Source organism: Xenopus tropicalis, chromosome 8 (genome assembly GCF_000004195.4).
Source record: "Xenopus tropicalis strain Nigerian chromosome 8, UCB_Xtro_10.0, whole genome shotgun sequence".
Taxonomy (NCBI): domain Eukaryota; kingdom Metazoa; phylum Chordata; class Amphibia; order Anura; family Pipidae; genus Xenopus; species Xenopus tropicalis.
In genome coordinates, this window is record NC_030684.2 from 74,494,319 (window position 1) to 74,516,391 (window position 22,073).

Consider the following 22,073-nt stretch of genomic DNA (forward strand, 5'->3'; position numbering starts at 1 on the left):
AATTATAAACACAACCCAACCGCAATTGTGTTTGCTCTAAACTGGATCTAATGGAAAAGCACTAATTGAATCATTGTGTCTAAACACTCTCCTGCATTTCCAAATGGACTGGGTCGGACTGGGCCGCCGGGGCACCGGGAAAATATCCGGTGAGCCCTGGCCCTGGTGGGCCCCAGCGGCCCAGACCCAACACCCCTGGCCACCAATGTCCTCCCCTGACGCGTTTGACATACGTGCGTTGAGGGGAGGATGTCAGGCAGCGGCCCCTGTGGGGGGTTAGGGGTCCGCGGCAGGGGCCCCTGCGGGGGATGCAGCTGGAGGAGGCACCTTGGGGGGCATGGGGCCCCTGGGGCGGAAGCCACGGTGGGCCCTGCACCCCACGGTCTGACCCTGGTGGTAGCAGCAGGGTCCACACAGTGGGTTCTGTCAACAGGCACATCAGACTTGCATCCCATGAATTAGATACAAACACAATTATGAACTTGCACTCTTGATTTGTTGCAGCCCTAACTCTAAAACTTGCAACAAGGGCTATTGAATCTGTTTTTAAGCATTATTACCCAATTATGGTGGAATTATGGGTAAAACCACACATTTGTTAATAATTCCTGACATGCACTTCCTGAAACAGCATCCCTCTGAAAAGCATAGAGCAGGTATCAATATAATGGCTTGACTTGTATCTGGTCAGGCTTTTTTAAAAATATGGGGCAAAGAGCAAGGTACAATAAAATAGACTCAAACTTTGCTTCTTGCCCCCATGGAATTTGCACTCTAAGGCACAACTATTTACTCTCTCAGGATAGAATGCACTAGAGACTAGGGCCTCCTCACTCTGTATTCTGCACATTGTTGCAGTACTGAATACACCAGGGCTGGGAGGTTGCTGGGAGGTTGCTGGCATATTCAATCAAGGAGCTAGGAACCCCTGTATTTCCCACTAGCTTGTGGCAGGCATTAATTATAAGGTGCCCTTGCAATTGTCAGCTCTGCATAGCTCTGAGCACAGTAGCATGTTCCTCCTAGCACTGTACCCCTGCACATCAGAAATAATCCCAGGTATCTTTAATAAAATGAAGGGGATTTTGATGACCTAGAAATCAAACCCACAATTAGTTCATAGCAAATTTACTTAATATGTAACACCCTTCCCTAAAGGTTGAAACCCCTCCCCCTGCTTTAAAGGGCAAATGAGGAGAGAAAAGACTTAAAAGAACACACAGTTTAATTACATTACTTTATACTAACATATTTCTATTTGCTAAATTATTGCTGTATGTATTTGTTTTGTTTAGCCTGAAACCAAACACAGAGAGAACCAGAAAGATTATTTGTGTGCGATTCTTTCATCTGCTGTAAGCATATATTTGGGGTCAAAAATCCATTGGTCTGATCACTGAGATGATGAAAGGGTAACCTGTAATGCTGGTACTTTCATTGCTACACATATGGGCGGCTCTTTGGTAACCTTGCCAAATGAGATAAAAAGGCATCAGCAGAAAGAACAGTCATGGTCAAGAGGACACTCAAACATACAGATGAACTTCATCACCACACTCTGTTTTTAAGGTTTCTTGAGAACATGTGCCTATAAGTTATAACATTAATATAGCTAAAAGAAAATATATTACAGAACAGCAGAAAAATAATTAGTATACTAATATTTATGTCATTTTACACAAAGGCATCAATTCTTATGTCACAAAGGTTGATGTATTGTCAATTATTTATAATGTATAAAAGCTTTATGAAATCTTTGTTGTCACCTCCATATTGAAGGAGATGTACAATCGTTCAACAAGGTTTCCATAAGTATATTTATCTATAGGGTGCTCTCCAGTTTACTTTATAACTTGCCATCTGAAGGCAATTTTATTTATAGCTCAGTGTATCATTGCTGTTTATGACCTTTATATAGATGGATAGATTTTATTTCTATTTACAGTATATGAAGGAAATTAATGAGACAACTGAGAATACACATGATATGCTACTGCCACCCTGTGGTAAACAGCAAAATAACAATTTATGGAAATGATTCCTCTTCATATAATCCCAATGTGAATAAAAGCACATTGTGCACTGCACTTGCAAGTTACATTTTATGCATTTCTGAAAAATTAAAAATGGGTAATGTCTTTCCTAAAATTGAACCAAAAGTTAATTTTTCAGCATCGTATCACCTACTAGCTCTTGGGTGCACAGACACAAGTGGTCATTTACTATTCCTCCAAATTAGAAATGGACATATATCACATTATAGACAAAACAATTTATTATTGCTAAATGGTTTTTTTTTGTAACATTTACAGAAATTGACTATTGCATATTAATAGCGCTTCACGTCACTATAATGAAGCGATACAAAGGGTGTGGGAGTTGGGTGGCACCCTAGCTTGCATTCAGAACATGCCAGCTAGGGGGTGATGGAAGATGCAAAGTGTTAAGGAACCCTGTACATACTGCCAACTTATCCAACAGTAATGCACTATGCACCTTGCACAAGATTTTTAATACGGACCCAAGTGCAGATTGTAGCTTGTACCTCCAACTTCTACTGGTTCAAGTGGTTTATGGAAGACCAACCAACAGTTTGCTTTAAATTCTTTTCTCTAAGACAATGAAAGATGATCACTTTATAGAACAATTAATTGCAATTAATCCTTGTTTAATGAGAAAGCTTTACACTTATGCTTTACACATATGATGTTGCCAATACAGTTTGGAAAACTCTTTAGCTGGGGACTTTAGCTGGGATTATAGTAATTCATCATGTAGTGAAATGTAAAACTTACAATGGGTCATTCTTGAACAAAATTGTGCACCTTAGTGCTCATTCTTAGAGCATTTGTGCCCTACTTTAAACTGCACCCTGTACAGAGTGTTGTATGAAAAATCCAGTGCTCAGCGACGAGCACAGTGCCAGGACATGCAGCTAAACCCTGTACTTACTGCCTGCCTTATAACATCTTGCTGCTTCCTACGCCTCTGAATGACACTCAAGTTAGGGGTGGGTAGGGGGTTTCAGTTTGTCCTTTCATTTCACTTTACGCTTACAATGCCTGTTAAGGTGCCCAAACACAGGGTGAAGTTGCTGACAGTCTGGGTTGGCATGCCATGTATGGGGCCTTTAGAGGGGCCTGCCCCTCTGATATCTGGCCAAAAAGTGACCTGATGTTGATTGGGCAGGTTTAAAAATCCCATTGAGGCAAAGTGTGCATTGTTTGTTGATGCGGTTTTGCCCCATGAGCCTGCATTCTCTTCGGGACCTAAGGGTCAAACAATCAGATCAATCCATTATTGTCCATCTCAAGCTGGGAATATTGGGGAAAGATCCGCTCATTTGACAAACTCGCCAAATGCATGGGTCTTTTATTGTATGGCCAGCTTTATTCTCCAGCACCAAAGGATGGCTATGGAACTGAATATTAGTTTAACATTGAGACAATATAACTAATTCCTGTGTTCAGTTTTTGCCGTTTTTTCTGACCAAAATGTTAAAACTTCCAGAAAGCTTATTGGTGGGTGGCAAACAGCAAAACTCTGTATAATTCTGAAACTGTTTTAGCAGTTCCCTCACCTCTATGCTAGAAATATCCAGAAAAGACACAAGAAGATTGGTATAGTAATGATATCCTTTATTCAGGTCTTTCACAGGTCTGTCAGAATGTTACTGGTGTTTTCAGTCTGTGGCTAAAAAAGGGAAAATAGAATATGATCCAAGACATTTGCTATATGTGCTGCAGTTCCTACATGTAGTGGCAGTGATACCCCATTAATGAAATAATACAGAGATTACTGTGATGTTGGCAAAAAGAATTTGTTTTGCCTATTCTAAGACACAATGTTTTTCAAAGGAAGTAAGAGAAATGTGTTTAAACGGAAATGTGTGCAAATAAATTTATTTGGCTAAACTGGACTGGCCATTGCAGTGCAGTAACATATGAATGTATTGCCCCTATTGTCACAGTGGTTTGCTGACCACAATCTACGTATTACCTCACACAGAGCTCCTGTTATGTTACTTTTATTTACACTTTACCCCAATTATTAGGACATTTGCACAAAGCTACTTAATCTTCTACAAACACAGGTGCTAAATTGCCCAAGTGTAGTAATCTGTAGCAACCAACCAGCAATTAGTTTTGAATAGTATACTACAACTTTACGTCTGTAAATCAGCCTCTAGATGTGCCCTTCTGCATATTAAACTCCTCTTTATTATATGCCAAAGACAAAAAAGTGATCAACGTAACTGAGGGACTCAATATAAAGTGTTATCTCTCTTTAAACTAAAGCTGGCCATAATTAGTTTAGCCTAATTGAAACTTGGCTAATTGTTTGGACCCTAGGACCGAAATCACTTGTACCACAGTACATAGGGAACTGTATCCACAGCTAAATGAGGATGTCACCCAACATAATTTTCCAGCCACTCTAATTGATATCTGAAGGAATTCTAATAAGATACAGTTTGGAAGGCTAAATTGTTGGCTGTATACATGACCCCGTAAAATGCTGTGTTGATGCACACAAGAGTTCAAAGAACCCCACCAAAAGAAAATATTTACCTACATATTACATATGTGATTAGAACTTGTTAAATGTCCTTATACAAATATAGCTTTGTGTTGCTACTTGGCTCATACAGAGACATCTCCTGTGATGTAAAATCTAATTGTATGGACATAATGCCCTGGTCAGAAGACATGATTGTCTTGCACTTCTTGCTACCTGTATTGCTCCTTATGCTACGTTATTGTTTCATCAGTGTTCTACATCTTCTTCTGAATTCAGAAACCATCTTTGGTTCTTCGTGTGCATGGAATTGTAATAAATAACATTTTTTTCATTATCTCATTGTTTCTTTATTCTATTTCACTTATACCCTGGACTCAGTGTTTGTTATGTTGTCTGTGCTTGACAATTTTTCCAACCAGCCTGACTGGGAATTAATATTGCAAAATGCCAGAGTGCACACCTTGTCATAAATAATAGAGGTTTATATATTTATTGGGTTGAAACGCGTTGGGCTTTGTTTCTTATGATATGATTTTGTAATTAATAAGTTTTCTTTTTGTATTTACTTTTTCTGAGTGTGCAGATACCTTTTGCTCTTGTGACTAGGAATAATCACTGAAATTTATGTTTATCAACATGATGTACAATAGATCAGCTTGTGTAGTGGAAATAAAGTGCCTTGTTTTTTTGCTTAAGTTAGAATGATTGTATTCAACATAAGTACCTTCCTTTTTACTCCCAGGAACAAAGTAAGTATAGTTTCCTTGAAAACACTTAGCATGCACATCAAATTCTTCAAGAAGAGATTGTTTTGCTTTAGATGTTTTAGCTTGAAAAACAAAGATAAGACATAACATAAGAATGCTGTTTAATTAATACAATGGATATATAAACAAATGTATAAAAGAACATGAGGTTATTTTTTCAGTTACATGAGTTTCCTGTGCCCTTTCTAATGTGTTTAGATTGCCAAGGGCTTTGGGTATATGCCTAATATCGTTGGCCTGATATAAAGATGACAGAATCTTTGATTCTGAGGATAATTTACTAACTCGGGTGCTAAACTGCACCAGGGCAGTTGCTCCTAGAAACCGACCAAAGGTTTCCTTTCATTTTGTAACAGGCAGTAGACTGATTCAAATTAATTGGTTATTCTAGGCAACTGGTGTTCAATTTAACACCTATTAGAAAATGAGCCCCATATTGTCTTGTTAGGTCCATTTAAATGCCATAACTTCCTGCTATGTTTTGTCATTGTCTTGCTGGGTTTACTAGCAATAAAATAAAGATGGTTATCGGGGATTTAAATTCTCCAGCTTTATCTTGATAAATGGAAGCTACTAATTATACTTCTATAAATATGTTAATTATTAGGCAAATCAGTATACTTTGTGTTTGAAGCACACACACTATATTATTATATTATATAGTTTATACTCACAAGCTAGGTATAAAGTTCTTCCTGCCTCATTTTCAATTCCCAGGAGTAGCACATTTTCCTCAGTTTTAAACTCACGCAGATTTATCTTACCTAGAAAAAGGGAAAACCAATGCTATCATTTGATACAAATGTTTTGTAGAGCAAGGTCAGTCTATCTTGCTGCAAAAAGCCATGTATTATTGGTCATCTTGATATAGAGTATAGTTTGGAAGTATCATTTTTTTGTAATTTCTAAGCACTCAGTGTTGGTTGGTTTGATATTATTAAATATCATGCATATGCTCACTCAGGATACTTAGGGGCAGATTTATCAAAATGTGAGTTTAGAACTTAATACATGAAAACTTGCCCATGTTCTATTTATTCCTATGGGATTTTTAGAAGCGTATTTATCAAATAGTGACTTCTAACTTTTACCCATTCATAAATACACTTCTAAAAATCCCATAGGAATGAATAGAATGTGGGTAAGTTTTCATGTATTAAGCTGTAACCTCACATTTTGATAAATCTGCCCCTTAGTCTTGAGCATCTCTACATCCATAATAGATTTACAAGCAACAATGTGTATAGTAGTTATCCATGTTGAAACCTGGAACATGTTATATACGATTTACAGAAATGGTGTGGAAAACTATCCTTTGATATGTTTTCATCAACTTTCAAATAACAGGGAAAGTATAAAGCTTATAATGATGATATTTCTCTCTCAGAATACCCCTCTATTGACAGTTATAATTTTAGGGAATTGCTTATAAGGAGTGCTTACTTCCTGTCACTCCTTGTTCATATTTCAACTCCATCAAGGTCTTCTCCATCACCCTAAAATAAAAGAGGGTTGTGTAAATAAATAAACTGTCTAAATAATGTAAGTGCAAGAAAAGTGGCATTGAATCTGGCAGGGAAATGACAACATAACTCAAACTTAGGGACAGATTTGTCAAAATGGGACATTAGAGCTGACCACAGAAACACTCTCCCACTTTCCATTCATTCCTATGACATTTTAAGAAGCGTATTTATCAATGGGTAAAAGTTAGAGTTCACCATTTGATAAATTTGCTTTTTAAAAATCCCATGGCAATGAATAGAAAATGGGTGATTTTTTTATTTGGAGAGCTCTAATATAGTATATGAAAATCCAGCTGGTGACTACATATATTTATATGGCATTTAGGGCAACACATAGATACAGGTATGAGATCTATTATCCAGAATACTTGGGACCTGGGATTTTTCCAGATAAGAGATCTTTCCATAATTTGAATCTCCATACTTTAAGTTTGCTAAAAATCATTGTTTTGCATTAAATAAGGATTAATTATACCGTAGTTGGGATCAAGTACAAGTTACTGTTTTATTATTACAGAGAAAGGACATCATTTTTAAAAATATAGTTATTTGCTTAAAATGGAGCCTATGGAAGATGGCCATCTCATAATTTGGAGCTTTCTGGATAACGGGTTTCCAGATAACGAATCCTATACCTGTATATGCATATCTCGTTAACTGAAATCCATTTTTATGCACTGTAAGGTGGCCCATATTTAGTGGAATGCTGAGAACCCGATATGGTGCGTTTAGTCACGAACATCAATATTAATAAAAACATCACAAGCCCCATTTATAATGATATTCTTTACAGGTTATTCATGGCTTTGTGTATTATAACAATATTAAATATAGCACAACTTACGACACAGTCTGGATCTCTCTTACTGTATACTCATTTCCCTTTTTGCTGATCTCCAGTTTTGCTGAGTACAGAAGCCTGATATCATAATGTGGATCAGGGTAGGTAGAAGCCTTGGCAATGAGACCCCAGGTTTCTGTATCCTATAGTAAATCAAAAGGTTTAGGCAACAAGTGCTTCTTGGATTACTACAAGAAACAAAGTTCATATTTCTTTTGTTGCATTAGTCTACAAAAATAAAGGCTATTTGAAATATAATATACACAGAAGACATAAAATTATCAGTCACACCATAAAATGAAAATATACATTTTTTACATTTAAAGTTGGTATCTGTAAGTACTCAAACCATTGTATAGTACACTTGGTTTTCTGCTATACAATTGTACTTAAACCAATATGTGCTACTTGTGGTGAGCACTACTTCAACCTATTCTGATGAATTGCACACAGCTGCACACATGGTTTCTAGGGCCTGGTGAACCTGGAGGCAATTCCAAAACTGTGGATACAAACCACTTGTGAACTGGCTGCTTATATGTTTATTGGCATGCCAGAAGTGACATCATCTTGACAATGAAAACATGCACCACAACTTGCATGTCATTAACCAAAAGCAGGCACTAATTGGCAAGACTTCAGCAAACAGTGTCAACAGCAAGGGAATTATTCTTAAAATGAACACACCTTAAGTTCCTTTAGGTTTTCTGAAATTTCAAAATGGCCGTGACATACTTGGGCTAAAGGAGAAAAACATAATCATATAGTTAGTCAGTTTACAGCTTAGAGCTCTTTTGAAAAGCATAAAAAGGGCATAGAAAATGGTTGTTGCCCATTGTTTGCACCTTTCCCATGCCCAGCACTTTGTAAATATTAAATATTTTAGGTTTATTGGTCTTACTATGAATTACATACAGCCTATATACAGTACCATAACTGATGTGAGGCTTTAAAACTTTGACTTGATCTAAACCATTGCATTTGCTCCACTCTTTAAAGTTCTCTAATTCATCTTCTGAAAGGGATACTCCTTTACCTATAATGAGAAAATTTCTGAGAGTTATTGAAATATTTATAAAGGAAAATTGTTACCCTCTGTCCACCATGTTTTTATGTTTTGGTAAAAAAGATATGAAAATATGATATAAAAACTATATACCTGTGTCCAAACTAGCACAATAACAGTTTGCAGTGAAATAGGGGGTGTCTTTACATACTTGTCTATGAATATTTTCATTCATCCAGGTCATGGTATATCTAGTATAAATAAATCTAAAGCAACTGGACTTGTTAGGTAATCATTGAAGACGTTTCACTACTCATCCGAGCAGCTTCTTCAATGATTACCTACCAAGTCCAGTTGCTTTAGATTTATTTATACTAGATTTACATACTTATAGGGGCACATTTACTAATCCACAAATCACGAATGGGAAAAAATCGTATTGAAAAGAAAAATTTCGTAAGATCGCAAATATCACGAAAATGCTTACGAAAAAATCATATTAGTCACGATAATATCGTATTGGCGATCCGAAAGTCACAAAATTTTTGTACCGAAGAATTGTAAACAGCGGTAAAACCTTTTCGATTTTTCCGTGCAAACGTCCGAAAAAGTCGTGCACCGTACGAAAAAGTTGTGCGGACCCCCGAAAAAAATCGGCGAAAATACGCTCGGAGCGTTCGCATGAACGCTCGGGCTTTTGTAAATGTGCCCCATAGTGTTTTTGGTAGCTGTTAGTGATGGGCGAAATGTTTTGCCAGGCATGGATTTGTAGCGAATTTCTGCCTTTCGCCATTGGCGGATTGTTTCGTGAAACGGATGAGAAAATAAGCCGCAGAAAAATTTGCCGTGCATCCAAACATTTTCGCCCGCGTCAAAAGAATTATCACCCGTGGCAAAAAACAGTCGCCCGTCAAAAGAATAGTCGCACGTCAAAAGAATAGTCGCGGGCGTCAAAAGAATAGTTGCATGTCAAAAGTATTGTCACGGGCGACAATTTTTTTTTGATGCACAACATTTTCACGTTTCGCCGTTTCGCGAATCTTTCGAAAGATTCGTGAATTTTTCAGTGAAGTGAAATGGGATAGATCCACTCATCATTACTAGCTGTTCCAATGCAGTAAGAAATGGTTTTATATGCCACTTACTCCAGCATTGTCAACATATAACCAACTAACATAAAGAAAAGGTAATAATAACGCTACTAACAGACGTTTACTACAGTGGTCTGTAGGGACTTATAGTGTTAACTTCCACTATGGTTGGGAAATTCCCTACTAGTTTGGGTATCCCCTGGCTTTGGCCCATTCCTGGACAGGGAGTAGGGCCCCATAAGCAGGGAACAGGGCCCCGTGAATGAGATATATAGACAGTAGGTAAGCTCCCTAGGAGTATAAGATAGACAGGCCAGCTACAAAGAGCAATTCTGAGCTTCAACATAGGAGGATAGATTGGAGGTCTCTCTGTCAAGTGATACTGCCTGTTAGTGTAGTGATCACATTGGATAGGGAATCAGGTTAGAGGATTTCTCTGGAGATTCCACTAGAGGTGATCCAAGTCCACTAAAGGGAAAGTGGGATTCCTGCCAAGTCAATTCAAGTAGTGTCAGTGTGTGATACACTCAGAGGCAGAGTTATTATGCAGTGTAACAAATGGCAACAAAATTCGCCCAGGCTTCAACCGGTAAAAACTGTGTCATTTTCATAGAGTGACTTCTGCCAGAAAAAATAAAATAAAATCTGTCATTCGGACAGTGTAGAATAAAACACAACTTGATAAATTCTACATTCATTTTACACAGCTTTTTACACTGTTTTTGTTTCGGCACATTTTGTTTTGCACAGCATAATATATAGGCCCCTCAGTGTGTAATTAAATGTGTCTTGACCACTTTACCTCAAAGAAACTGTGCACTGTGAGTACCTTGTGACTGTTAATAATTTGTTATTTTAATTAAGAACTCCTGGCATCCAGAAATCCTGTTTGAGCATCTGAGAGGTATAGTTCTGTGACTTTATCTGACATTTATATTGTCTTAAGTAAAATGTACAGTAGAATTGCACAGCTTTTTTGTATGCACAGAACATTGTTGCTGTATTTTTCCCATATTTAATTATATAACTAAGCTCTATAACATTTTAAGTGATCCAGATTGTACTTACTGTGCAAAAATGCCCCACACAATGAACCATTGATTCTTTCATAGCAAAGCATACTGTCTGGCTGGGTTCGGACAAACTTGCCAGTGTAATTAGCTAGAGCAGCTAGAAACAGAATATTTGGTTATAACAAAGCATACATTATGCATTTTATTCTTTTACTGCCAACTACACCTGTTAGTGGGATCACAATAAGTTATAGCATTGCACCCTGTATTACGCCCTGTGTCCCCATTTGTCATGCAATATTCAGTGCTGGCATTACCCTCGGCTCTGCCACTGCAGGTGGTGGGCTTAGGGGCTAAAAGAAAGTAATAATTTTTTTTCTATATAAGCACCCAAAGCCTGCTCTCCTGAGGCTGCCTTGGCCAGGGATCTATGGAGAAATAGCCAGGGAGAAATACAAATATCTAATAATAATATCTAATAAAAATAAAAGATCTCCAATATTACATACCATCTGTTGTTACATATTTATAAGCCGTTGATCCAGGTATTCTCTCATAGTAATAGTCATATCCATCAAGTTTTGCCATTCTGCAGTGGGAAAAACACAGAATAAAGATCAGTGTAGGCTCTTACTGCAAAATGGCACACAAAAGGAAAAATTGGGGCACAAATGGAAGATTCTGGAATCTTCTAACCAGTATACCATAAATTTAAAAAATGTGTAACCCCACTTGCAATGTACATCTACAAGTACAGAAAAGTGAAAAAAGAATTGCAGGAAAAAAGCATATATATGCAAAATGATTTGTGTCTGGAGAACTCTGAGTCATTTTATGCACACCTTTTCTTGCTTTTCCTCTTTCCTACCCTTTTCTTTTTACTGTTTTTTACTGCTGAATCTGCTTACTGTATGTGGTGCTACTCATTTTACCATAGTATAGACAAAAATTGCTTGTGACAAATACTATAATGCCTTTTCAATTTGACTCTTTTGATAAGGTATAAGACCTTGACCTTGATTTGGCATAAGACTCAAGCATATGCAAAGACAAGTCACACTGCATACACATCAATATCAGATGACCTTTCTTTAGCTAAAAACATTTCATGGAGCTTTCCCGGAGTTTGTAGTTGCCAAATCTTATATGACAGCCCCTGGAAACCTATATTTTCTAATTACATCCTTGGATAACTTGCATAATGTTAATGTTTGTGTATTCCTTAAACTATCAATATAAGTTGTGCACCTCCTCATGAGATGGTGATACATGCTTGTCTTATCTTACATAATATATTATAAATGAACAGTAGTAATGAGGATTTTGCTTAACATATAGTTGCTAGAAAGTGGATACTTACGGATTATAAAAAATGGTAAAATTCACACCTGTTTCAGTGACTGATAAGTTTGTGTATGCATAGGTTGCAATATCAAAACCATATGGAGCAGATGGACACAGCGATAAAGCAATCAAGTTCCATAATCCAGATACCTGTCAATCACAATTAGAACTAAGTAGTACTCCTCAGTAGACCAGTTTATATATATATATATATATATATATATATATATATATATAGGGTATATTACCCTACCTATAGGGTATATTCAATATTGAAATAATTTTTAGCAGACTTAAGTTATGGAGATCCAAATTACGGAAAGGTCCCTTATCCAGGTCCCGAGAATTCTGTATATATACTGTATATATATATATATATATATATATATATATATATATATATAAAACTTCTTTTTACTTGTGCTTAAAGTTTTTTGTGGTACTTATTTTGTCCCCATGCATAATGAAAGACAATGTAATTGTAATAGTTCACAAATATGCCAAGAAAATAGCCAATTGCTGTCAATACTAATGCACACAAATAGGGTATTTGAAGAAAACTATGACATCCTTTCTGTATACCAGGGACCAAAATATGTCAAAGGAATGTTAAAATGCTTTCAGTGAACCTGACTACAAAAATATTGTATTAAACACAATACTGCAAAAATATTCCTTACACTATAGACATGTTTAATAATAGCCTTGTACCATCATCTCTACACACTGACAGCTTGGGTTCCATTTATTGTAACACAAAAGACAAAACACAAAGCTAAGCTTTGCATGAAACAGAGGCATTTGTTGAATTTAAATTGCTGTTGACTGATTTCAGCCTCGCACTATTCGTTAGTCTCATTAATCATGCGCAAATAACAGCACCCTCAGTGTACTAAATAAAGGCACCCTCCCCCATCTGTGTCCTATGTATTTGTCTTATCAGAACCAGCTTTAGAGTAAATAGTGCAGTAGCCATCCAATTGACAATTTGAAAAGCAATGTGCAAAGTTCAGTTGTCTCTTTATCTACCACCTACTTGAAAACTGGCTATGTTTTTCAGTTCATAGTAAATTTTTAGATTTTTAGTAGATTATAATAGTTTCTTTTAAAAATATGATGTCATGCAAAGAAGTCTATAGAGCCCTTAAAGGACATGTAAAGCCTACATTTGCCTACAATGTATATCAGGTGGGCATGTCTCCCCCACCCAAATAGCATCATTGCCAGCACCATCACATTTTCCTAAAGCAAATAGCAGCTTTCACCCCGTGGCCATTTTTCCTCTGATACATAATCAGTTACATTTAAATCTGCAAACAGCATACACACACACAGACCCTTATGCAGCATACATTTCATCAAGAATACAGCCTCACACAGGCAGAACTGTCTCTGATAAAAGTTCTACTTTGTTTGAGCTGAGCTCAGGAGAGTTGGTTGGGAGAAAAAAATTGAAGCAGACAGCTAGAGCTTAGTTTCTATGGGAACCAGCAATGCCATCTCTCCACTGGCTGCTAGACTGGGGGGGTGTTTAGTAATCTGAGTTTAGAACAACTGAGCATGCCCACAAGCCAACAGCCAAAGCAAATTTCTGAGGGAGGGGTCGAGTGGGTTACAGGAGGAGAAGGAAATCTAAGTGATTAAAGAGATGTTGCAGCCTTACTATTAACCTCTGGACAACCAGAGTGGCAGGTATTGAAAGATTTCAAAGAGGCTGTTCACTGATTAAATTTTTGTGTGTGGGGTTTACATGTCCTTTAAGTAGACTGGGGCTATGAAAAAATTCTTTGGAAGGCCACAACTGGCCCATGGACCTCCAATTGCATGGTCCTGATATATAAGGAGAGTAGCTAGTCAGCTGTTTTTTGCTTATGGCGCAATGGTACAGGTTAAACACCCCCAGAAGCTGGCTTTGTTTCTTATTCCCACCATACACCTCTTCATGTATCACCTTCAGTACTCATTGCACTCAATCTCAGAAGGCATTTGGAAAGTCATGTTGTATTAGGTGTCCAAATTGACTGATTTCAGTGGCCCTCTAATTTGAGAAATGAATACTCCCTCATTTACATATTGCTATTCACTAAAATATAAGCTGTTTCTGGTATGAAATGAACTGAAATGAATAGACTTTGTATACTACCTGGTCAATAACATGCCTTAAGTATTGCTGTGTCTTTCCTCTAAAACACATATACCCCATTCCTTTCCATTTATCTCTTATAATTCCTTTCTTATAATACCCTCTTCCTAATTTCATAGGCTTTAAACCCTGCTCTTTTGTTTTTTTAACACAACATATTCTCTATACCCACCTGTGCATGGTCACTTGGTATCCCTTGTTGCTCTCCAACACAATCTGGGGTGCTGCTGTTGGCAAAAGCAAGAATACAAAACAGCAACAGGCAAAAACCGAAGGTCCCCATGTTCTAATTTGACAGAAGAAATCTGGCCCTTAGGACTGCCAGTTATATAAGCCCCAGAAGAGGATGCATTATGCATAAAGATACTGCCAGAGGGTTCAGATAAGGGACTCGGTGACCCTGTAATAAAATTCTTGATCAATATTGAACCAGGTCATTAACTCAAATAGGCACACATCCCTGTGAACAGCAAACACCACAAAATAAATGAATAGCTCTGTGGCAAAAGCGATTTTCCCATTTTTAAAGTCACCAATCATTATTCTAGATCACGAAATTAAAGAATAAAATGATTTATTCATTTGACAAATGTACATTAGTCTATGTCTATAGCTTTAAAAATTTGTATACATTTGTGCTTTAGAATTACCCCATAATTTGTGTTTTCTAGCAAAACTAATCATCTTTAAGTGCAGAGTCTATTGGAGGCCTTTGGCTCAAACTATTAAATATGATGTCCTGAAATTTTTTTTCCCTGAGATATACAGTGTTTTAATTTTCTTTAACAACGTTTTTTTCTCTTACTCCAATTTGTATGGGAAAGGTTAAAACAGAAGCTTTAACATCAGGTGACTTGACCGATAAAACAGTACCCTTGCAAAGTAGCCAATAATTCTAGCCAGAACATTCTCTCTGTACTGTGCTGGATATGGAAGTCAGGTTAATCAATTGTTCTGGACTGCAGCACTGTTATCAATTGATACAGTTCCAAGACAAGTTTGTGAGGGGAACAACCTCAGTGCCCTTTTATTAAATGAGATCAATATGCTTTAGTCGTACCAGGATATATGAGATAACCTAATTGTATGTTTAAAGGATGAATATAGTAAATGATATGCAAAACTATAAGTTCCATGCAGGATGTTGCCACTTTGCAGAGCGATTTGACAAAATTGGAAAACTGGGCAGCAAACTGGAAAATGAGGTTCAATGTTGATAAGTGCAAAGTTATGCACTTTGGTAGAAATAATATAAACGCAAACTATCTACTGAATGGGAGTGTGTTGGGGGTATCCTTAATGGAGAAGGATCTAGGGGTTTTTGTTGAAAACAAGTTGTCTAATTCCAGGCAGTGTCATTCTGTGGCTACTAAAGCAAATAAAGTGCTGTCTTGTATAAAAAAGGGCATTGACTCAAGGGATGAGAACATAATTTTGCCCCTTTATAGGTCCCTGGTAAGGCCTCACCTTGAGTATGCAGTGCAGTTTTGGGCTCCAGTCCTTAAGAAGGATATTAATGAGCTGGAGAGAGTGCAGAGACGTGCAACTAAACTGGTAAAGGGGATGGAAGATTTAAGCTATGAGGTTAGACTGTCGAGGTTGAGGTTGTTTTCTCTGGAAAAGAGGCGCTTGCGAGGGGACATGATTACTCTGTACAAGTACATTAGAGGGGATTATAGGCAGATGGGGGGTGTTCTTTTTCCCCATAAAAACAATCAACGCACCAGAGGTCACCCCTTTAGATTAGAGGAACGGAGCTTCCATTTGAAGCAGCGTAGGAGGTTTTTCACAGTGAGGGCAGTGAGGTTGTGGAATGCCCTTCCTAGTGATGTGGTAATGGCAGATTCTGTTAATGCCTTTAAGAGGGGCCTAGATGAGTTCTTGAACAATCAGAATATCCAAGGCTATTGTGATACTAATATCTACAGTTAGTACTAGTGGTTGTATTTATAGTTTATGTATGTGAGTGTATAGATTGGTAGGTGGGGGTTAGGTGTGCTGGGTTTACTTGGATGGGTTGAACTTGATGGACACTGGTCTTTTTTCAACCCTATGTAACTATGTAACTATGTAATTATATGTTTTAGTTCAGATCTAGGTACTTATTGAGTAGTTATCATTTATTTGCCTATTTCAGTCTGAATAATGTAAGTAAACGTTTTATTGTTTCCATTGTTTAATGAACTATCAGAGAGATAGATAGATAGATAGATAGATAGATAATTATCACTGCCATAAAAGATAAACTATACCCCTGAACAATGTAGGTCTCTATAAAAATATATTACATAACACAGCTCATATGTAAAAATATACTTTTTAGTAGCATGTGCCATTGGGTACTCCTAAATAGAAAATTGCCATTTTCGCCCCCTGAGATCATACAATTCACAGTGCACACAAACAAGCCAAGGCACACATACATGCTAGGCCACATCAGCCAATGGACACAGTTCTTCCTTTTGCTCCCACACTTCTTCCTGTTACAGTTAGAGCTGCATTATTTCTGGTCATGAGATTTCTGAGGGAGCACACAGCCCATTACTAATTGGGGGCTCAAGGGATAAGATGTAAAAGGGCAATATTTTCTGATATATACCTGTATATTCCAATTTGATAAGATTCTTTCATAGCTCACTTAATTTGACTATCTGTCGGTTATGAATTAATGCTGGGGCTATAGTACTAATAATCAAAATTCTATTTATTCCTGTCAATCAGTACTTTCCCATTAATCAAAGCTCTTTTTTAACTATTAAGTATTCAGGCAGTAGATCCATGGAATATCTTATCTCTAAACTAAAATATCTGCTATCTCAGGACACCTATAACAAGATTCTATCTACCCAATCATTTAAACCTTCTGCCATTCTCATGTAAACACATTAATAAACAACACCAATATAAGCAGAACTTGACTAAAAATCACACTTAGGACCTGATTTATGATTGCCTTAAGTAATTATAAAGGAAACCCCTTGTGAGTTTACTAATGCTGAGTTTTGTGCTGAAAAATTTTGGCAATTTCCATAATTTTAGCCAAACAGTTTTTTTTAGGTGTCAAAGTTTTTCTTTTTAGTATCTATTCCCTGGAATTGAGTAAGCCACCTAGACTGCTCCTGATAAGTGGGGAGTAGTTTCTCTTTTGACAAGGGTGTCAGGTTTTCCAAGGTAATAAAAAGGGAAGCCTGTGTATGTTCTTTCTCTTTTGGATTCTCCCATTCGCAGGAGGAATTAAGGTGTGCTCCAGAGGGCCTGGGTGGAGGTAGACTCAGTATAGGAGAAGCAAGTGTCAGGTTAGATTTTGTCATAGTTTACTGTGGGGAAGAAAGATAGGTTCAGGAAAAGCTAGTGAGCAGTCTAGTGCTCCAATGAGAAGATTTATTTGGGTTAGTTCCCTGCAGTACCTCTGCTGCCATTATAGGGACCCAAGCAGTTAGGCTCAGGACTAGTAAGATTCTGTAGTAATTCACTTCTGTGGGCTTCATCCAGTAATGGAGATTTGTCACCAGGAGGCAGGCAATATTAAAGAAAAACTTTCTTGGGAAAACATGTTTTTTTTTCAAAACGCATCAGTTAATAGAGCTTCTCCAGCAGAATCCTACACTGAAATCCATTTTTTTAAAAACGCAAACAGATTTTTTTATATTTAATTTTGAAATTTCACATGGAGCTATCCATAGTCTTCATTTCCCAGGGTGCTACAGCCATGTGACCTGCGCTCTGATAAACTTCAGTCACACTTTACTGCTGAGCTGCAAGTTGGAGTGATATCACCCACCTCCCAGCAGCCGATCAGCAGAACAATGGGAAGGTAGCAAGATAGCAGCTCCCAGTAGATATCAGAATAGCACTCAATAGTAAGAAATCCAAGTCCGGCTTGGGACTCCTCCAGTTACATGGAAGTAGGGGAAACAATAGGTTACCTGAAAGCAGTTCTAATGTGTAAAGCTGGCTCCTTCTGAAAGCTCAGACTCAGGCACAATGCACTGGTATGGCTGCCTACACACCTATATTACAACTAAAAAAAATACATTTGTGATGACAGTATCCCTTTAACCCAGGGATCCCCAACCTTTTATATCCATGAGCCACATTCAAATGGGAAAAGTGTTGGGGAGCAACACAAGCATGGAAAAATTCCTGGGGGTGCAAATAAGAGCTATATTTGGCTATTTAGTAGCCCCTATGTGGACTGTCAGTCTATAGAAGGCTCTGTTTGGCTTTACACTTGGTTTATGCAATCAACACTTGCTTCCAAGCCAGGAATTTAAAAAATAAGCACCTACTTTGAGGCCACTGGGAGCAACATCCAAGGGGTTGGGAGCAACATGTTGCTCTCGAACCACTGGTTGGGGATCACTGCTTTAACCCATGATTTGAGACATAGATATAAAGGATATTTGTATTACTTGTGCACTGACCAGCTGCCACTTGTGGTATACTTTTAACATCCACTCCCGCGCTGTAGAGAAATTGGCTGTCGAGATTGTATGGAATTGTTGAACAAACCATTGCACTGTTTTTAAGAACCACTGGTGCCCAAAGTTATTGAAAGAGTGAATGCTGTGTGCACACAATGGTATGGTGAACCTTCCTCCATATTCAGTGAGGGCCCACCTGATTATTCCAAATCTAATACCATAAGTGCCTCTTGGGAGTTAGGCCCTTGCCTGGGTTTATAGCAAAATAATTGTAGCAGAGCATTTTGTGGTATCCCCCTCCATACACCTGTTACATTCATAATTAAAAACCCATAAGGTAAAAAATTATGGAAATTGCTGAGCATTTTCAGCACAAAACCCAGAGAGAGTTAGTAGACTCAGGCTGGGTTTCCTTTATGATTGCCTGAGCCTGAAAGCTTGGGCAATCATAAATGTGCCCTAAAAGAACCCATATGATTAAATACTAAATTGAGGGTTCAAAGTAAATGTATTCAATGAAACCAATATATCACCCAAAAAAACTCTCAAGATTACGACTTTGGAGTTAGTGTTCTTTTCTAAAATAGGCATTTACTTTCTCTTGCCTAAGTTTTTCTCACTATATCTTCCCCTCTCCAGTCATGTTACCATATCAATGTATCTACAGGTATATCCATAATAAGTCAGTTCCCTAGGATTTTGTTAGTGGACATCTTTATTAATTTTGATACGTTAGGTTGGCAGTAAGTTTTGCTTCTGTATTGGGGCGCCCAGGGGCACTTGAAACACATATTAGATTTTGCAGAGTTTTTTAGTCACTCCACTGACTCTTTATCTAAAACGTTTTCTGGCTGCCACATATTTGCACACTTTATATGTACTTCATCCAAAATACCAGTTAAGAGAAGGATCATTAAATTTACTTTAATGTAGCTTGGTTACTTTTTAGTCTTTATTAAGTTTTAAACTTAACTTTAAATTACCAGATTCTTATCAGATTTTTTCCATATTATATTTAGTTTTTATAGTAAAATGTCTCTGAGATATTCATTTCCCAATAATGCTCCACAGTGCTTCCTCACAACCTTACTGATTTCATTAGAATAAAGGTTATATTATGAAACAAAAGCTACCTTAATTTCTTTCTTTCTATATCTAATCAACCATTTCTATCCTCTCTCCTAACTATTTATAAGGTTGTTTCCACCATAGGGCTGATTCACTAAAGTGCGTTAAAACGTGCGCTATTTATAGCATGCGTTAAAATTTTTATTGCGTCTTAACGCACGATTCACTAAAAGTATATTTGCGTTTAGACGCGATGCTGTGTGCGTTATTTAAGTCGCGAAGACTATTTTCGTGCGGTATTAGATGCAACGTGCGGTAACTAACGTGCGCACGCTACTTTTCGCATGCATGCTAATTAACACACGTGCGGTACTTGTTGCGTGTGCACAGATTTATGCACGCACGCTAATTGACGCACGCGGTAGCACATAACTAGCGCCATTTTGCGCATTTGTGCTGAGAGAGCACAGAAGGTGGTAGTGCTAAATTATAAGAGAGAAAGAAAAAGCGATGGAGAGCAGTGTGGGAGGGAAAAAGGTGGCAAAAAAGAGGGAACACCTTCCAAATGTTCCAGCTGCCTTATCACCCAGCTCCGACAGTGACAGAGAGAGGCCTGGCTTCCTTGGTACCCCTGATGTGTCTGATGTGGAGGGCACTGACAGGGATTATCGCCCAGGGGAAGCCAGTGGAGAGGAGAGTGAGGAGCGTCCACACCCCTCATCTGCAAAAAGGAAGAGACAGCATGAGAGCAGGCTCCGTAATTTAAAATTCTCAGAGTTTGAGGCGTTGGTGGAGAGGCCCGTGCCAGTCTTCCATAAGATCATCGGCAGATATGCTGGGAAGACACCGACGGCTGTCAAAACCAAGGCCTGGACGGACATCGCAGACCATGTTAACAGCATTGGAGTTTGTCTGCGCAGTGTCCAACACTGCAAGAAGCACTACCAGGACATTAAGAGGGTCCTGAAGAAAAAGCTGGCAGAGGACTCCAGATACAGGTAAATATATTACATTCATCTTTCTATTTAACACTTGCTCATCTGCTTTTCTACTCAGTCGGCTTTTCCTTTTGGCTTACTGTCTTTCCATCCTTTTTGGATTCTTTCCTACTTTACTTGTATGTAATGTATGTATGGCACGCCACAAATTAGGGCAGTAAATAGGGGGGGTCATTTAAGAACTATTTCCCAAAATACTTAATGCCCTGTACTCTCCTTTATCAAGGAGGATTATTGTTTAAGCATTGTTTAATACAGAGTATAAGGGAGAGCCCTGGGAGTTAGCGAGGCCACTTAGCAGCAACTTGCAGCATTTTAGTAGGGTTAGTGTCAGAGCTGCCTTAGTATTGTTACACTTGAAAGTAAAGGGAATTGATTGGGGCAACAATGAGTAACAAAAAGTGACTAGCGTTGTTATTGCTTGCTTATTGGTGACAACACAATAAAACCATTCCTATATTTTATTTAGATCTGGAACTGGAGGTGGGCCTGCTAAAAAAGTGTATTTTACAAAATATGAGGAGCTGCTGCTGCCTTTTCTACACACAGTGTGAGCGGTGTGTCCGGCACCTTCGGTTCGGACAGGAATGTTGGCCAAGGTAGGTGTAATGACAGTAATACAAGTGTATTTACTCTTGAAGAGAAGCTTAATATTAATGTAAAACAATGTTTTCTCCAACAGATTCATCCTTACCACCACATGGCACAAGCAGATGCAGACAATCATCATCTGCTCCCATTCCAGGTATTTTTGTTACCAAATTTGGTTGGACCTGTGTTTTGTGTTAGGCTTGTGCAGTGGCATAATAATGAATAGTGTCTGTGTATATTGCAGCTGTTTCAATTACAGAAGTGCAGTGTATTGCTAATAAGATAGGTGTGTTATTGGACAAGTGTGTCTTGCTGGGTTAGGTACAGTCAGTTCATCTTGTACTTTTGGACAGTCAATCTTTTCAACTTGATTTTACTTTTTTGGCTCATTTAGAATGAATCAATGTCCACAAATAGTTTTTGCTAAATAAACTTGGTCATGTTTTCCAAAAAATGACAATCATTATTGTCCATGAAGTTTGTCTGGCATCATGAACATAATAAAAAAAAATTAAATTAAGTCTTTTTCTTTTTCTAAAAGGTGGACACTCCTTATCTGTGGGCCACTCCCCATGGTGCGATCCTGAAATTGAAGGGGATACGTTTAGTGGGGAGGCAAGTGAGAGAGGGTCACACGTATGTGGCAGCGATGTGGCCTTGTTCTCAGATGAGGAGCCGCCCAACATTCCCCAGCTGCAGCAGCAGGTCCCAACCCAGGCCAGAAGAGCTAATGTGGCCCC

The 22,073-nt window shown here is 38.0% G+C and overlaps 1 protein-coding gene across 3 annotated transcripts; it reads right to left on the reverse strand.

Annotated features, from left to right (window-relative positions):
* Positions 1–3,617: 3,617 nt before the first annotated feature.
* Positions 3,618–14,587, reverse strand: LOC101731692. Of its 3 annotated transcripts, none has more exons than XM_031892067.1 (11): positions 14,425–14,587; positions 12,126–12,259; positions 11,275–11,354; positions 10,821–10,922; positions 8,587–8,691; positions 8,343–8,395; positions 7,659–7,798; positions 6,732–6,784; positions 5,963–6,052; positions 5,246–5,350; positions 3,618–3,693 (listed from the first exon to the last, which is right to left on the reverse strand). In XM_031892067.1, exons 1-11 carry the CDS (start codon positions 14,533–14,535, stop codon positions 3,683–3,685), a joined length of 984 nt encoding a protein of 327 aa, XP_031747927.1. In that variant the 5' UTR covers positions 14,536–14,587; the 3' UTR covers positions 3,618–3,682. The 3 variants fall into 3 exon arrangements, with proteins under 3 accessions (XP_031747927.1, XP_031747928.1, XP_031747929.1); XM_031892068.1 differs by lacking the exon at positions 5,246–5,350 and adding an exon at positions 5,109–5,136 and having other exon boundaries at positions 6,021–6,052; positions 14,425–14,584; XM_031892069.1 differs by lacking the exons at positions 5,246–5,350; positions 5,963–6,052 and having other exon boundaries at positions 14,425–14,584.
* Between the last annotated feature and the right edge of the window lie 7,486 nt (positions 14,588–22,073).